At 48.3% G+C, this 18,710-nt stretch overlaps 1 protein-coding gene across 1 annotated transcript; it reads right to left on the bottom strand.

Annotated features, from left to right (window-relative positions):
* Positions 1–209: 209 nt before the first annotated feature.
* On the bottom strand, positions 210–8,966 carry LOC135828568 (uncharacterized). Its single transcript, XM_065341005.1, has 5 exons — positions 8,661–8,966; positions 3,662–3,954; positions 2,468–2,552; positions 1,595–1,849; positions 210–619 (listed from the first exon to the last, which is right to left on the bottom strand). The coding sequence occupies exons 1-5, from the start codon at positions 8,794–8,796 to the stop codon at positions 210–212; spliced, it is 1,179 nt and encodes a 392-aa protein (XP_065197077.1). The 5' UTR covers positions 8,797–8,966.
* Between the last annotated feature and the right edge of the window lie 9,744 nt (positions 8,967–18,710).

Here is an 18,710-nt window from a genome sequence, read left to right as displayed (position 1 = left end):
CTGTCTACCCGAGGTCCTCACGGGTAGCACGGGTACCCGACTACCCGTGCACACCACTGGAATTAACCAAAGGCATACTTGGAAAGGCCCGAATTCAGTGAATTCAGTGAATTCAGTGCATGTGTTGGCCTTTCTTGAGATGTGGTCTGGTCCACTGACATTTCAAATAGGCACAATGATCACATTGTACTTCATAACAGTTACATGATTCAGTGTATAGAGGAAGTTGCATTTGCCATGATCGGCGACTTAGAGTCATGTTGCTGGTATGAATGCGGTTGGCCAGAGAGTGCATGTGCTGGAGGTGGAGCAAATTTAACAATGATCACAGGCTGCATCAGGCTTGTGCATGCCATACCCAAGTAAGCTGGTGCCGGGTCCTTCTCCGTCAACGTGATGCGTATGCGATCCTCGCCTAGCGCTTGGACGTTGCTCACTTTCACCGGGCTGGCATCGCCGAGTCCTAGCATCCTCTCCATCACCTGCTTGCAGTTCTGGCCGAGGGAGAAGAGCGAGGAGGGACGGACGGTGTAGTTGCCGCGATCGTTCGCATCTCCCTCGCCAGGAGTGTCGTCCACTGGTGTTCCAGTGACTGGTGAGGAGTGATCCTGCTGTGAGCCTGTGTAGGAATGCCAACAGAACAAGAAAGAAAATATAGGGTGTACACAAGAAAGAGGGAGAGCAAGAGAGAGTGAGAGAGAGAGAGAGAGAGAGAGAGAGAGAGAGAGAGAGAGAGAGAGAGAGAGAGAGAGAGAGAGGAGAGAGAGAGAGAGAGGGAGAGAGGGAGAGAGAGAGAGAGAGAGAGAGAGAGAGAGAGAGAGAGAGAGAGAGAGAGAGAGAGAGAGAGAGAGAGAGAGAGAGAGAGAGAGAAAGAAAGAGAGAGAGAGAGAGAGAGAGAGAGAAAGAAAGAGAAAGAGAGAAAGAGAAAGAGAGAGAAAGAGAGAGAGAGAAGGAGAGAGGGGAGATAAGATTGTGGAAGTGAGAAGAAAACGATAACATTTGCAAAGTACACGCATGCACCCATGGCAAGACTGTGTTCTGGCGTTCACTAACCCAAGCGGCAGACACCAGGCCAGGATAACGTCACACTACGTCACACCCACGTACATGCATGCCCATTCAAGCACCCACGAGCGTGTGCATACACACACACACACACATTATTTAGTGTGGTGCGGTCAACCATCTGAAGTGCTGGGGAGAGGGGGGGGGGGGGGGGGGGGGGGCTCGCTCGATAGAAAGAGTAAACTTAGAGCATGAAACGATGCATTCCATTAAATCACAAGGAAGCTGGTGGAAAACGTGGTTCGTTCAATACAGTAGTGTCAGTAGCGTGAGTGATGGAAATCCATTCACACATGATCATCGCTGAGACGATGATACACATACCCCCCCCCCCCCCCCCACACACACACACACTTAGCAAACGCGATGCCCAACAGACCTGTGACAAATCACACGATTCAAAGAGGAAGACAGAGAGACAGAGAGAAAGAGAGAGAGAGAGAGAGAGAGAGGGGGGGGGGCAGCAAGATTGAGCAGACATGGGGGGGGGGGGGGGGTAGTTCCCCCTTGACAAGCCCACCAACCGTACCTAGTCCACCACCTCTGGAGAAGCGCTGCACAAAGCGCATCAATTCGGTCGTGATCGATTCGCGTGCATCCTTGGTGGATGCAGGACGATAGCCTTCCCCGCCTGCAACGGACAATGCGTCGATGGAGACGTTAATGTTGAGTGTGTTGTCGACGCCTTGCTGCATAATGGACACGTCTTCATCCTGCACCAGGTTTCCGTCAACGTTGACCGTATTTCTCGTGCCTTGTTGCACTACCCCGTAAGTTCCACCGCCTGCGGGCATGGAAGAACACACACACACACACACACACACACACACACACACACACACACACACACACACACACACACACACACACACACTCAACCAGGCACACACACACACCCACACAAACACACACACACCCACACAAACACACACATACACCCACACACACACACAAACTTGTATTTGCTCACTGCCAAAACTTGTAAATAGGATTGACGGCATCAGGGTATCCGTCCCGGGATCCAACTGCAGTTACCCCTTCCCCCAGTGTAGGTAATACTTGCTACTAGCGTGGGTGGCTAAATCAGAGTGGATCTGATACGAGCTTCACTAGTACCATGATTACAGTTAATCTAGCCAGAAGTAGTCCATGGTTAACAGGTATGCATACTTCAAATAGACAGTATTTGAACCCTGGAACCAACAAAGGTGGCAGATACAACATTACACCTTCAAGCAGCCGAGCCTGCTTGCAACATACCCAACCCTATCTGGAAAAGGTGTACTCACCAACCAAACTAGCTGGAATCCACGCACGCACACGCACGCACCCCCCCCCCCCCCCCCCCCTCCACACACACCCATACACACACGTACAGACACCACAGTCAGTGGTTACATACTTAGGGCAAAGGTCAGTGCTCGGTCTCGTGGGTCCACCACCTTGCCAGCTGCAATGTCATTCAGCAATGACGTGTATTGTTCTCCCTGAATAGTAGAAAACGCACACAAGCATGCACAATAATGCACACGTGGCATCAGTGCATGCGCAACCGTGCTTTTGTCAACTGTTTTCTGCTGTGCGTGCAGTGATGCGCGTTATTGTACAATCATACCTTGGTTATCCGGACACTGAAGTCACGGGCATTTCGGTCTACCGGGCACGCCGTGGGAGACTTTCGGTAGAAATGTTACTACTCCTTTGTCACTTTCTGTGGAAATAGTGATGTCATTGTACCATATCTATGGCCTTTCACCATCAACATTTTTTTTCATGTGATTGGGAGTTACGACCAGTGCCCGGTCCCCGGCCCGCCAGGATAAACGAGGTATTAGTGTACTTTTTGTTAGCACTTTCTGTACTCCATTTTTCTGCATATACAGTAAAACCTGTAACTAAAGACCACCGTGACTAGTGTCCAGCCTGGTACTACAGTAAAACCTGTAACTAAAGACCACCGTGACTAGCGACCAGCCTGGTACTACAGTAAAACCTGTAACTAAAGACCACCGTGACTAGCGACCAGCCTGGTACTACAGACCACTTTGCCAGGAACCGTGGCGGTCTCACATTCATATATTATGGTTGTGCGGTGCAAACCTCTAAGGACCCCCTGCCACTAAAGACCGCTTTCTCCGGCTCCAAGGGACGGTCGTTAGTCACCGGTTTTACTGTACTGCGGTGGTCGGTGCACATATGGCGGAAGAGGGGTTTGAGAAAAGCATGTTGTACATGTACATGCATCTACAACATATTCGATTAGCATACATCCCGAGATGATGCCAGCTCCACATGCACCCACACAAGCACTAAACTCTACTGTAGAGATATCACAGCGTCTACAAGCTCGTACTGTACACTTGGAGAGGCGTACGCGCAAACAGGTGCGTGACCGCACGCCCACACACACACATGTACACATATATGCATGCACACACGCATGCGCGCGCACACACACACACAATAAAAAACACACATACATACACACTCTCGCTCCTTCAGCCTCTCCCTCTCTCTTTCTTTCTGTCTCTGTCTGTCTCTACCTCCCTGTCTCTGTCTGTCTGTCTGTCTCTCCCTCACTCATTTCGATACGTACCTGTTCCTTGTAACGGCTGAGCAGGGTGACTGCAAGTGTGTGTGCCTGTCTGTTCTCGAGCTGCGGCAGCTTCTCAAAGACATGATTGACATGGGGCAGACTGCAGGCCAGAGAGAGGATGTCCAGTGTGCTGCGGGTCCGTAGTGACATCGGGACACTATCGGCGACGATGGGGACAACCTGATCCGGAGTACTGGCCGGTGCTGGCTGATCTGTGGACGTGACGGATACATGTTGGTCTGTAGCACTGGCAGTGACTGTTCGATCTACAGTGGTGACCGGGACAGGTTTGTCTGCGATGCAGTGAGACAAAGAGTGACAACAATGTCAGCAAGGACATCAGTTGAACCACCCTCACATCCGCGTGCATTTTTAAATATATACCCTCGCATCCGCGCACAGTTAGACACCCCCCCCCCCCCCCCCCCGCATCTGCATGCAGGTTTCAATATACCCTCGCATCCACGCGCAGTTAGATACACCCTCGCATCTGCATGCAGTTTCAAAACGTCCTCGCATGCACATGCAGTTATGAACACACCCGCACATCTGCACACCGTTGAAAAACCCGTACATCCGCGCATGCAGTTGAAACACGTTCACATAACACCTTCACATACATCCGCATGCAGTTTTAAAACACTCTCACATCCTATTGTAAACCTGATGAAGGCAATTTGCCGAAACGTTGGAATAATTATTGTGAAATGAGTTGAATTACTGCAGAGTGTTAATGGAAGAGAGCGTGTGGGCTCTACTCTTAACCCTCACATCCGCATGCAGTTTTCAAAACACCCTCACATCCGCATGCAGTTGAACAGCCTTTGAAGTTGAAACACCCTCACACGCATATGCAGTTGACAAATCCTAACATCCATACGCAGTTGAGATGCACTGTCATCAGTAGTGAGTTGAAACACTCTGAGTCTCACTGTCACATGCTGTTGAATCCTATAACAATAACACGTCACCATTCAGTAAAAGTGAGGAGGCTTCCAGCAGTTTCATAAACAGTTAGGAGTAGAGCCCGCACGCTCTTTTCCATTAACACTGCAATAATTCAACTCGTTTCACAATATCACAACGTTTCGGCAAATTGCCTTCGTCAGGTTCACAACTTGTGACTAAATCCTGAGAGTCCAGCCACGCTATCCTACACCATGCCCCTACATTGACCTGCAGTGAAAGACCACCTCAGACCCACGCCGTAACCCAACATATTTATACACTGACCTGTGTTCAAAGACCACATCAGTCAACTCAAGCCAACACCACATCCCCAGCCCAACATATACTAGTCCATTGACAAGGGGGAAAGACAACGTTTTACCCATTGGTAACATCTTATACTACCGATACAGAACAGAACAACAATGTGCTGCCTGATGATTGCGAGAGCATGAAACTTCAAGTCGCAGAAAACAAGCCTTGATTGTCCTTGTTGTTCTGTTCTGTATTACGCTCTGCCTCCGCCGTGGTGTTGAGCACTGTCAGCACACTGGCTACACCCTCCGCCATGGTGTTGAGCACTGTCAGCACACTGGGTACATGCTCCGCCGTGGTGTTGAGCACTGTCAGCACACTGGGTACACCCTCCGCCATGGTGTTGAGCACTGTCAGCACACTGGGTACACCCTCCGCCATGGTGTTGAGCACTGTCAGCACACTGGGTACATCCTCCGCCATGGTGTTGAGCACTGTCAGCACACTGGGTACATGCTCCGCCATGGTGTTGAGCACTGTCAGCACACTGGGTACACCCTCCGCCGTGGTGTTGAGCACTGTCAGCACACTGGGTACACCCTCCGCCGTGGTGTTGAGCACTGTCAGCACACTGGGTACACCCTCCGCCATGGTGTTGAGCAGTGTCAGCACACTGGGTACACCCTCCGCCATGGTGTTGAGCACTGTCAGCACACTGGGTACACCCTCCGCCATGGTGTTGAGCACTGTCAGCACACTGGCTACATGCTCCGCCGTGGTGTTGAGCACTGTCAGCACACTGGGTACACCCTCCGCCGTGGTGTTGAGCACTGTCAGCACACTGGGTACACCCTCCGCCGTGGTGTTGAGCACTGTCAGCACACTGGGTACACCCTCCGCCATGGTGTTGAGCAGTGTCAGCACACTGGGTACACCCTCCGCCATGGTGTTGAGCACTGTCAGCACACTGGGTACACCCTCCGCCATGGTGTTGAGCACTGTCAGCACACTGGCTACATGCTCCGCCGTGGTGTTGAGCACTGTCAGCACACTGGGTACATGCTCCGCCGTGGTGTTGAGCACTGTCAGCACACTGGGTACATGCTCCGCCGTGGTGTTGAGCACTGTCAGCACACTGGGTACACCCTCCGCCATGGTGTTGAGCACTGTCAGCACACTGGGTACATGCTCCGCCATGGTGTTGAGCACTGTCAGCACACTGGGTACATGCTCCGCCGTGGTGTTGAGCACTGTCAGCACACTGGGTACACCCTCCGCCGTGGTGTTGAGCACTGTCAGCACACTGGGTACATCCTCCGCCATGGTGTTGAGCACTGTCAGCACACTGGGTACACCCTCCGCCATGGTGTTGAGCACTGTCAGCACACTGGGTACATGCTCCGCCGTGGTGTTGAGCACTGTCAGCACACTGGGTACACCCTCCGCCATGGTGTTGAGCACTGTCAGCACACTGGGTACATCCTCCGCCGTGGTGTTGAGCACTGTCAGCACACTGGGTACACCCTCCGGTATATTACCGATACCAATTACATTAGGGTGCCAACAAATTCAAGAGTCTGACATGCGGCTTATAGACCGAGTGTCAACAAAAATAGGAATTTCGGACCCGAAAAGGGGTGTGCGGCTAACACTCCGGAAGATTCGCTACTGCATACTACATGTAATTGCATAGTACAGTACTGGCGTGTGTGGCGTGTGCAGGAGAACGCAGTGCCCAAGAACGGCGTTGCTAGAATCTCGCCAAGCACAGCATAGCCATATATGCCAGGTGATTCTACTCTACTGCGCATAGACTGCTGTACATGAAAATAAGAGGGGTTCCGCATACGAGGCTGACGCCAGTTCTTCGGCACCCGGTAGTACTGTGCTATGCTGTAAGACCAGTAATGTTAACAAACATATAATTGACTCGGATGGAGAGCCAAGAAAAGAGAATGCAACGTTATCGCGTGAGCTGATTGTTTAGTAACTGGTGGTGTTAGTGGACAGTATAGCGTAACCTGTAGTTCCTTGGTCCTTTTTCTTTTGTATGAACATTTAATTCTAACGATTTAACAAATTTAAACAATTCGTTAACATTAATTTTGAAGTCGTTACGTGCAAAATTATATATGTACAGTCATTTGCCAGTTTTTCCGACAGAATTCGTTAGCATTTCACCTCGCTAACCTACAAAAATCCGGAGATCGTTAACTATAGTCGACGTTAAAATATCGTCTTACAGTACTCTGTCTAACTGTCACGGTCACTCACACGTGCTGGCGGCAACTTGGAAATCACTGCAATGGAGTTGGCGAGTCATTGGGTGTTTGTACAGTCGACTCTGCTTATAACGAGCTCGCATTTGGCGAATTTCGTGATATAGCAAACCAGTGTCCATGTCCCTCTTAGAATCCATACAAAAATGACTCTTTATAGCGAACCGTTTTCGTTTATAACGAACCAAATCTTGTAGGGCTCCATATAAACCAAGTGCAGTTAGGGCCCTTACACACTACGTACATGTAAAACGCAACTAACTTGAGCATACGTTGCGTATGCGCCAGCCTGATCAAGTGCAGTTGCACACTGCCAGGTGATCTGCTTTTTACGTACATGACTGTACTGATGTAGTGCAGTTCGGATGAAATGTTCTGCTCTCAGAACGAGTGCTGTGTGTGCTTCTTCGATTTCGTTCTGCATCTTGTGTTGGAGCCATGCCCATGGAGCTCAGGTTGACTCCGGCAAGGAGAAAGCGGCGACGTAAAATTGTTGCCGCCATGATATTGCAGGACCTGCAGAAGCTAGTGAAGTCGTCTGATGGCGGTCCTGCTCTTGATATTTTCTAGATGACTGATCGCAGTTGCTCAAATTTCATGGTCACGACGATGCTCAACATGCTGTTGCGGAATGGTACCGTCAAATACAGAATTGGTCGCAACTTGTGGACAGCTCACCCTGAGAACGAGTTTGGAACGCCTTGTTTTTTGATATATCGCCCACAGCTCCATGAGCTTCGCCTCCATTTCTTCTGTGCACTGGATTTTCGGCATCGTGTCGCGCTCAGCAATCAAACAAGATCGAGTCTACTACGGCTTGAACAACACGAGTTCAGGTACGAGAATTTCAGAAGCAGGCGAAAAGTCCAATGGACAGCTGAAATTGAAACACGGAAATCCACACAGCACCAAACAGCAAAAACACCAACAAGAAGTTGAAGTCCGAAAGCGCGGGAAGGCATAAAAGCTAAAAAGCTAAAAAGCAGCCTTCTACACCCGTCCGAGATCTGAGTAAAACGTTTACGCAACTTTTTAGATTTCGTGCCATATGACGTCAGTCGACATGGCAACTTTTACAGGAACGCAACAAAAAAGCGGTTTTCTACGTAGTGTGTAAGGGCCCTAATACTGTCATGGGGAATATGAATATGTCAGTCATGATTATTGTGTTGCTTGTATAGTGTGAGTGCATTTCTGTTATAACCAACTTCGGCTATAAAGAACTTCGGCTATAAAGAACTTCAGCTATAAAGAACTAATTCTCCTGCACAATGGTGTTCGGTATAGTTATCAAGAGTCGATTGTAGTTTATTATTAATTTGGTATAGTTTCATTCGCACAATTACAATCCTCGCATTATTCACTCTTTCTGGTCGCATTATTCTGTGCATCACTGTGGGCATCACTTGAGAGATTAAATTTTGTTCTCGCAAATAATTAATCCCTTGGGCTCGGGGATAAAAGTACACATGCATGTATGTACATTGTACTTCAAACGATCTCTCGCTAGCTCTCACCTAACGAATCCCCGGTCACCGAAACTGAGCGCCTGTCTCCGCTTGAAGTAACATTAGTTGTACGCGAATCCTGCGCACCAGTCGCAGTATCTGGCGCACTCACGTGTGAAGTACCGTCCGGTTTGGGGGAGGACATCTTCGGAGAGGTACCGGTAAGAATAAAAATTATTAGAATCGAAACATCAGAACCTGCACAAGTACCGACAGAGCTAGAGAGTGTAGTGACTTGAGTTCAGGGCGATATGAATCGAATGGACTTCAACTAATTACTTGAACCAGCAAATGCCGCATAACCATAAAACAGTCATGTACTTGTCTGTACCAGCACTACTACTACTACTAGCACACTGTACTAGTCTACAGACCAGGAGGCATTACTCGATCTGCGAGTGATGAAAAAATAAGTGCGTCCTTGGCTTGAGAAGTTGAGTCCTGACTCGACTCCTGACTCCTGACCCTGTACCATGCTGTACAGTCTGACTGTAGTAGTGTAGGCTGTACAGGCTGTAGCCTACTGCCTAGGCCTGTATCGTGTATGTACTGCTGTAGACCACTGCCGCACTGGCACTGGCACTGGTACTGGTACTGTGGTAGACCATGTAGACGGCTGTACCAAGACTGAGAGATGAGAACTACGTAGTTCTACACTAGTACTACTAGTACAGTGTAGTAGTGTACTAGTAGTCATGGTAGTACTTGAGTCGAGAAGATCGTTTGCAACTCCTTATCCTGACGACAGTGCCAGTGCGGCAGTGGGATGATAGCGGTAGTGACGTACAATCACGTAGATCTACCCGTTCCTTCTACGTATGGCCATGTCATGTGGCCTATGCAGTGCTGCCAAATAATTTTCGCCCAAAATCGGACACCCTTCACCTAGTCCATCGGCCAAATCTCAGAAAGGGCCTCTTTCGGCGAAGGTGATGCACTGAAGCTCCAACTAAACGCCCTTTGGCACACTAGCTCATGAGACCCCATAGAATACGAATCCGATTGTTGGACGTTGCCAATCCAGTCCAGGATATCGATAGTCGAACTGGGTCGAATACCTTCTTCCGATTTTCGTAATTTCGTCCACCATTACATCTTTCTCATCGACTTTTTTTCGCTTGGCGAATGTTCTTGAGCCGCTGAGCAGAATCTACGCACGCTCGAACACTTGAAATGCCTGCATGTTGACGGTTCGCAAGATTCTAGCGAGCTTGGTGGAAATCTATTATTTATTTTGACATTTTTGGGGGAATCTGAATTAGAACGGTAGAAGCTCATTCGGAGAAGACGGCGTGTCGCCGCTGTTGGATTGTCGCTACTGTGTTTCAGACGTATTTGCTTGAACGTGCTATTGAGGATGGACAGAAGATGAAGTGACGGCTTTCTTGAACACGGACGTTGTGTCTATATTGTAGCTGAAACATCTCATCTGGCGTCTAGAACGCAAATATTATGAGTTGTGAGTGCCAGCTGAGCTGAACACAAGCTGGACACCATTCGTCAGCTGGGAATTTGCATCGAAGCTCTTGATAGCCACGATAAGCATAATTATACAGAGGTAACCTTGTTTGACTCAATACGCATGCAGGTGATACCACTAGTGGCACTACAATGTAAATGGTGCAAAATTGATGCAACAGCGAATATGTACTTCGTACAATCACGAACAATTGTAAGGCAAGTGTACATGCCTGTCATAAAAGAATTTCAGCCCGGAAGTCTTGTTGTCATGGTCATAAATAATACAGGACTTGAGTTGGCTCTGGACATAAACACACTTGTGGTGAATACGGTCATTATTGCGAGAAAAATAATTAGCCACTGTATGTTAACACCTGATGCCGCACTACACGCAATATTTCATGTACATGTATGTGAGACTCAATTGCATCCACAAGGCCGTAGATGCATGTAAGCACACAATGCTGTACAGTATAAGTAGTAGTCGACATGTGGTGCCTTCCTGCTGCACATGCACATGCGGCAAGTTGGCAACGACACATGACCTATCTGCACCGCACAGCGTGAGCTTAGAAAGGAATATTGCACACATAGTGCTATTTGTGTTCCGATATCGTTAAGCCGGTATACATGTACTAGTATCTTGCAATCTGTACTAGTATCCTTATACATGTACCTGGTCACTCGATAGGCGATGCCGACTGTACTAATCTTATCCATATTACCCGATAGGCTATAGCACACTGCGTCAGATCACTATGCAACAAAACAAGAGCTTTGGAGCGAATATACACTGAAGCAAAGTAGGTTTCAACGGTACAGCACTAGTCACTATGAGGAGAGTTACGAGGATGGTTAGGCCGTGACACATAGATGATGATTGTTAATGATTCATGCACGGTGGAAAATTACCACCAATGGCGATGATATTGCTTTCACAACAATGACATCAGTAGGAGCAGTGACACAGCCTTACTGCTCCAAGTAGGATTTACAAGCGAGTGAAGGGAGAGCAGACTGGTCTAATAGCAGACCGGGTCTAAGCAAGGAAGTAATCGGCATCAGAGGTGAGCTTGCACATCAGAAAACAGATGATGATCACCAAACACAGAGAAGTTGGCTATGTGTATGTTTGTGTCACTGTGTGTGCATGTGTGTGTGTGTGTGTGTGCATGTGTGTATGCGTGCACATCTGTGTATGAGAGAGAGGCAGACAGACAGATAGCATATGGTTGGAGGGATCAAGGTCTGACCTCAGAGTTAAATGCTGACGGTGTGGAATAGCAACAGTGCGAAATCGGGCAGGGTGGTTAACCCACACTGGAGCCGAGTAGGAGCGCCAGTGGTTGAGGGCTAGCACAGGAGTAGCAGCAGCTCCAGCCTAGGAAGATCATCAGCTTCTGGATGAAAATCTCCCGGACACAGTAGGTACCAAGCTTCACTAGCAGATTGCCGGCAGGGGTGCACGGCGAGCACCCGTACATCCCTCAAGCCACCAGAGCCGCATTACTTGGACACGATCCAGGTGCTTACCCGCCAACAATGCTGAGAAGGCACTGGAGCCATACAGGAACTTATGATCGAGCATGACCACAGACTTGAAATACAGGGTCCGGCGTTGAATACTGAGACAACGACGTCTCCTCCACAGAACACCACTCAGCCCCACCATTGCATTATTTTCGCTTTTTCATGATTTTTACAATAGTGTTAGAGCACACAGCACTCGATGCAACATTTACCAGTGACTAAATAACTCCGCGTCTCCGACCATAACTGCAGCGTTCCCGTGAGCCTGCTGGATTTCCGTCAGCCTGTTGAGATTATCTTCATCTCGTCACATGTGAGCCTGTGTGTTTCATCCGTATCGTGGCACGATTACACAGACATGATTTCCAACTCAGGCCGGTTCCGTTGCTCGAAGGGTTGGCGGTAAGAATTGCTACGCCGTCTGTGGCTGCATGGGAACTTGGCGAGTCGTCGTCTTTCTCCATAAATCCTGATCGTCACGCGAACAACAGCCACTATTGCCTAAAAACTACGACACAACAGTATCAAGCTCGCCCCAGCAGAAGGACACGAATGACGAGCGCTAAGACGGAGAAAGAGAGACAGGGTTAGCGAGAGCTGACTAGTGCAGGTACGCTGTCATCTCCTGAGGTGGTGGGCGAAGCAGCGAAGTGAAACGAAGGAAGATAGAACTTATTAGAAGGCATACGGAGGCACCAAAACCTATTGCCTGTCACATACTAAGTGCCATTTAGGGTTGACAGCTGTCAGCTGACAGCCTCAAAAATTTGAAAATCTGCTCAAAAAACTCTCGATCAGAACTCTGCGCATTCTCAAATGGAGCGCACAGTAAAAAACTCGGCGACGAAGAACGCTTCGTATCGACGCCCTGGACTGAATTCGGCACGTCCAACAAACGGAATAGTGTTCTCTGATATATTCTCTACGTACTGGGTATGGTCGCGTTTAGTTGGAAGCTCAGTGCATCACCACTTTCGATTTTGAGACTTGGCCGATGGACTAACCGCCAATTTCACGGCTGTCAAGAAGCGGCAACTTAGAAAGATGGCGTCGGTTCGAGATGGCATGGTAACCGCGCACGTGCCGTGGTCCGTGACTTGCTCATGTATGCACGCAAATGCAAGTCACAAACTCACAAAGATCGTCTTTGCATTTGGAGAAAATATCTTCCACTCTCTTTGGAGGTTGGCGAGGTTTGCCTAATCTTTACTTGATTGCGATGCCGGTACGCGGTATGTCCTCTCAATAATTAGAACAAAGAGAGCTGATGATCGCTTCATTGCTGAGCAGAAGTAACAATCAACTCTCCTCATGTCCTCAGTGCCAAGGGCAGACGACTGCAATTCCACAACGAGCATTTCACGATGACGGAAACAATAATCGTGTACAGTGGTCCCTCTATAATCCGGCACCATTTGTGCCACGAAAATCTGCTGGATTAGGGAGGGTGCTGGATTAACAAATCTGATTTACTGCTGCAATGTGCATGACGAGGACATTTTGGCTACTGAAAATTGTGCTGGTTTATCGAGGGTGCTGGATTATAAAGTGCCGGATTAGAGAGGGACGACTGTACTAGTACACACTTGTGACTTGGACCATTTGGTCATCCCTATTCTAGCCGCTAGTCCGTCCAGCAAGCAGATATTGACTATTACGATAAGTACAACTGCGTGAACGAGGGCTCACGCAGCAAATTCAATTCAAGACGTGACTCCAGTCAAGAATTAGGGTCTTTACTCGAGAACTTCACAAATACAGGTCAAGGCACCCCACAAAACTGATAGATGGCACGAACGAAAGACAAATAGGCTAGACAAAGTGTCCCAAGTGATTGAAAACAGCAGATCTACCAAATAAGACAGCTACATGTGTCTAAACAACGATTCCCATACAGTACAGAGTAGTATCAGGCAGAATGAAAGCCTTGGAAGTGCACAAATACAGCCACGACCGCCACAAAAATTGGACGACCGCCACAAAAAAATTCTCATTGCTCTGCCTCCTTGAAGGGTGAAAGTTACCAGTTATCCTATAGCGATGTCAGTTTATGCCTGTTAGAACCCCCCACAGCCCGCATGAAATACCTTTCAAATAATTCCAGGATGCAATTGCTGAGCTCCAGACAGGAGGAAGAAGAACACGTGAAAAATAACGGCAACGATGCCCAAACTCTCGGGAAACGGCTGAAGTCTTCCTGAAGATGTTAACATTGAATAGCCATCGATTACCAGCGTGGTTTGGTGACTTTAGAACTGTTTTGAGACTTAGAACGAAGCGATATCTCAAATAATTTGATGGAATTGTTACCTGTCAAATGCGTGGGCGAGCAGGCCAGCTGACTGGTTATGCATGAACATGCATGAGCATGCATAGATTTTTCATGGTTCACGTGCAGAAAACTAAGTATTAGTTGCCGCGATCCAAGTGCAGCTAACACTAGTAACAGCCGTGCCAAGGCTGGCCACATGGTGCGAATTTTTCTCCTCGGCAAATTTTTTACAGAGAATTCAAAATATCGCCTAAAACACCATGAAAAATCGTTCCGTTGCCATGGTAACCCCAGAGTTGTCTTGAATTTTGTAATGATGAGTGTGGTCGCACACTGACTCTGTACAGACTGTCAGTGTACATGCCATCCAGCCTGATCCAGGCATGTTACATGTTACTTTGCACTTCCACACCACAGCCAAGCGCTAGCCTTAAATTTTAGAAGCAAAATAATGTACAGTGATGTGTGCCTTCAGTTGCGCTGAAAAGTGAAAGTACAGGACTTCTGCATAGGAAAGTAATGATCTCCGACATTTTGGCTGCTTTTCTGACGTTTCCCTTTTCGGACCGGTTTTCGGAAGAGCCTTCAAAAATCGGACACTGTCCGAAAAATCGGACGGTTTGGCAGCACTGCCTATGCTATGGCAGTATGCATGGTATCAAGAGTACATCATGGTAGGTCTACATCATACATGGGGTTATGACTGTACTCTTGTGTGTAGTCTTGATGGTATGGCCCGGCCGGGTTCACCATGGCATGATCAGCGAAGGTGAAAACTCACTGTCACAGTCATCACGGGCATGCATGGTGTAACCCGTTCCCGCCCGTTTTAGCGAGCAGCGGAGTAATAAAAAAAAGCACTCTCTGACAGAAACTCACTGCGCGTATACGCGTACAGTCAGACCTCGCTTATCTGGTCCTCGTTTATCCCTCGCCATCCGGAAGAAAATCGCTGGTTACCGATGTGCAGCATTATGTTATGCATACAACATAACCGGACCTCCCGATCCGCATACCGGTGCATGATTTTGTGTACAAACTGGTTAAAATGTGTACAAAAAGCTTTGTCGTATCCGGTTGCACGTGGCTTGCAGAAGCAAGAATCAGGAAGTTGTACAAGCAAATGAAGTCCTTGACCTGCTGGATGCATGCGGATAGCACTGTTGCATGCATTTGTCATTTTTCTACTTTGTTTTACATACTGTGCACACTAGTTGTTCTGCATAGGACCCGTCTACGTGTATGTATGATGCCACTGCTTTCGACATGTCACATGCTTATACAGTATGTGATTTCAGTTATCCGGTTCCCTCGCCTATCCGGATATTTTTATGGAAAACAGATGTGTACGGTTAAAGGGGAAGTGCATCGATTTTTCAAGTAGGGCTCAGATGAAAGACAATTGGATATCGGTTCCGATGGTATATCTCTCGCTTGCGTACGGCAAGGGAAACTTGCCATATCGCCGATTTCCTGATCCCGTTTCCATGGCGACTACAGGTGATGACGCACATTCTGCTTAGCTCCGTGAGAGAGAAGGTCGATCACTGCAGAATTGTGTCATTTTCAGTTGTCTTCTTGTATTCACGAAGTGAAAGAAGTACTGTGTTCAATGCTGTTAGTGCCGTGAACTGTTTATTAGTAGTCCTCTCCGTTGTGTACTGGGACGTGACACCGACAGGGGAAAAGCTGGAGTACGGAGACGTTAGCTGGCAAGCGAAAATCGTGACGAACCAAGTGCTGAAATCTTGGTTGGGACAAATCAAACGTTCAGCATTTACCTCAACCAAGGACCATGCCGTTTGCTCTTTCCACTTCCTGAAGATGGATGCGCTGCCTGCTGGAGACTCTCCTATCTCTCGTAACATCTTCTGAAGCCAGGTGAGACGACGAGTAGCGGAGATTAGCGAACGAAATAATGTCGTATGTTTTGAAATTTTGCTGCTCAGGAGAGATGGCATTATATGAACTTAGTCCATGTGAACTCAATCAGCCCATGAACTCACCCATGAACAAATGCTTTCCTTGCAGACGTGCATGTGTCTATCCAATCTACACGTAGAGATCATTCCATGCCATGCCCTCAGTGAATGGCCTATATAAAATTATATTATTTGTCCATACACTTCATCTGCATGTTGTCTCTATGGAGAAGGGTATTGTTCATTTCATATGAAGAAGTTCGGGCAATAGATGCTTTCCTCTGGTACAATTCTGTTGACCTGATGTTCTTTCTAGCTTCATGGGTAGCTTAGGTGAGGTACCATCACCATCATGTTTACATGAGGGTCAAACACTGCACCGTTCTTTGTTGTGGCATGACGTAAGTTATTGTAACTGCTCGCAGACTCCATACATTCCAGCAACACCTAGCATGATTTTCCGTCACCGTTGTGGGTGAACAAATTCCTGTCCAACATATTTATACAGACATGCCAGCACACACCATGCGCCATACACACACTTGCCCTGCCCTGTCGAGTCACAGCCACGTGGGCCCGGAGGGGCAGTGGAGAGAGAATGGGAGAACGCCGCCCCATGGCGCCCGGGACACAAAAACAAGAGTTTGTCCGGCTACGTAGGGAGCAACACACATACATATACATACACCATACACACACACACACACACACACACACACACACACACACACACAAAATGAGAGTTCGGGTCATCTGCCACGAGACTGACGTACGGCCGGGGAGAGCTTCAGCAGCGGTGTCTATTCCTGCCCTGGACCGAACGGAAGCAGCGGTCGCGGGACACACAGTATTCACCACAACACGGCTTCACTGTCGTTGGGGGCTGAGCCACACACTTGTGACGGGCAAGAACGCCACAGCTAAGAAAGGAACGGCCACAGCGATCACACTGGCATGCTCCACGCTGCTCCTGCACACACTCTCTCCCTCTCTCTCACACACACACTCACACACACACACACACACACACACACACACACACACACACACACACACACACACACGTGCGCACATACTGCAAGAAAGAGAGCATAAGTGTCAGATTCTTGCATAGGAAGTGTTTATCAGCACACACTTATACATGCACATGCAGGCACTCAACGACCAACTATGCACCATGCCATATGTTCGTCAAACATAAGATTGCAATACCAAAGAACAACATAAACAAGATCACTTACTTCGTTCTCCTCCAAGTGTGTCCTCCCCAGCCATTTCCCTAGGCGGAATGTAGCCTACGAAATGGTTTCTCTAGACTAGGAGAAGATGCTTGGTATTCGCCATCTCTCCTGAGAAATGCTCAGCAAAAATTTCAAAACATACGACATTATTTCGTTCGCTAATCTCCGCTACTCGTCGTCTCACCTGGCTTCAGAAGATGTTACGAGAGATAGGAGAGTCTCCAGCAGGCAGCGCATCCATCTTCAGGAAGTGGAAAGAGCAAACGGCATGGTCCTTGGTTGAGGTAAATGCTGAACGTTTGATTTGTCCCAACCAAGATTTCAGCACTTGGTTCGTCACGATTTTCGTTTGCCAGCTAACGTCTCCGCACTCCAGCTTTCCCCTGTCGGTGTCACGTCCCAGTACACAACGGAGAGGACTACTAATAAACAGTTCACGGCACTAACAGCATTGAACACAGTACTTCTTTCACTTCGTGAATACAAGAAGACAACTGAAAATGACACAATTCTGCAGTGATCGACCTTCTCTCTCACGGAGCTAAGCAGAATGTGCGTCATCACCTGTAGTCGCCATGGAAACGGGATCAGGAAATCGGCGATATGGCAAGTTTCCCTTGCCGTACGCAAGCGAGAGATATACCATCGGAACCGATATCCAATCCGCGATATTCATGTTAAAACAAAATGGCGTCACGATTTATTGAAAGTGGTATAGTTGGTGGTACGAGTGTTCAAAACCATTTGAACTTCATACTGTTCGTCTTCTTTTTGACATGCTCTCTTTCCATCGTCCTTAGCTTTTGTTTGTTGAGAGCTGTTTTGGCTTTCTCCTATACCTCTGGGGGATGCCAAGTGATGGTTTTGAGAGGCTGGTGATGGCTGTGAGCGAGAGTTTGCCGATCGGCGTCGTCCTCGCTATAGCGATGAAAATACTAGTTACTGCGCACCTGGCAGATATCACAACACGTCGGAGCGTCCAGGAGCAAAGGAATCTTGGGTTTTCACTGGAATCTAGTTCCTCTAGCATCGTGTAGCCCACCGTCGGTGAATGGCGGTCCAGAAAGGTCGAACCTGGTCTTCTGCAGCATCTCGCAGTCCTGCGAGGCACACTGAATACGCCTGTCATGTATTCTACAAATAAAAATCACGAAGTAGTGGACTTTACAGTGATGAGTCTATCCTGTATGCTGCAAAAGACGCAGGAAATGTGACAGGTGTCTGTACACTCAGTGACTGGACGCCAACACCCCAGTCTTCTCCTGCAGGATCTGTTTGACATTGACATTATGCAGTAGGTCGGCATTGACCTGGTTTGGCAGCTATCGTAATAGTATCTGCCTGGTTGGATGTAGCAGGTTGGTGTTTGCTCGTCGTCCAGTCCGGAATTTTCTTGTAACTCACGGTGGAGTACGCGCAGGGTTTGTGATCATCCCTGTTCACTTCAATATTATCAAACACAACGTTCCCTTTGTCACTCATCTTATCCTGAGTACTGAATTTGCTGACAATATTGCACCACACTTGTCACAACCTACCGCCACTGCTGGCGGTGGCGACTGGTTCGTCAATGGCGGTGACCAGGCCGACTGACTAGCTTCGAGACAGCGGCCTCGTTGTCAACCCCGCGGCA

Source organism: Sycon ciliatum, chromosome 12 (genome assembly GCF_964019385.1).
Source record: "Sycon ciliatum chromosome 12, ocSycCili1.1, whole genome shotgun sequence".
Taxonomy (NCBI): domain Eukaryota; kingdom Metazoa; phylum Porifera; class Calcarea; order Leucosolenida; family Sycettidae; genus Sycon; species Sycon ciliatum.
This window is presented reverse-complemented; position numbering and strand designations above follow the sequence as displayed.

Excerpts from the sequence above, each read along its gene's own strand:
- LOC135828568 (XM_065341005.1), bottom strand. The coding sequence starts at position 8,796 with ATGTCCTCCCCCAAACCGGACGGTACTTCACACGTGAGTGCGCCAGAT. Across the intron at positions 2,553-3,661 it reads TCAGCCGTTACAAGGAACAG|GGAGAACAATACACGTCATT; the intron begins GTACGTATCGAA and ends TCTACTATTCAG. Across the intron at positions 1,850-2,467 it reads AGCACTGACCTTTGCCCTAA|GCGGTGGAACTTACGGGGTA; the intron begins GTATGTAACCAC and ends CCATGCCCGCAG.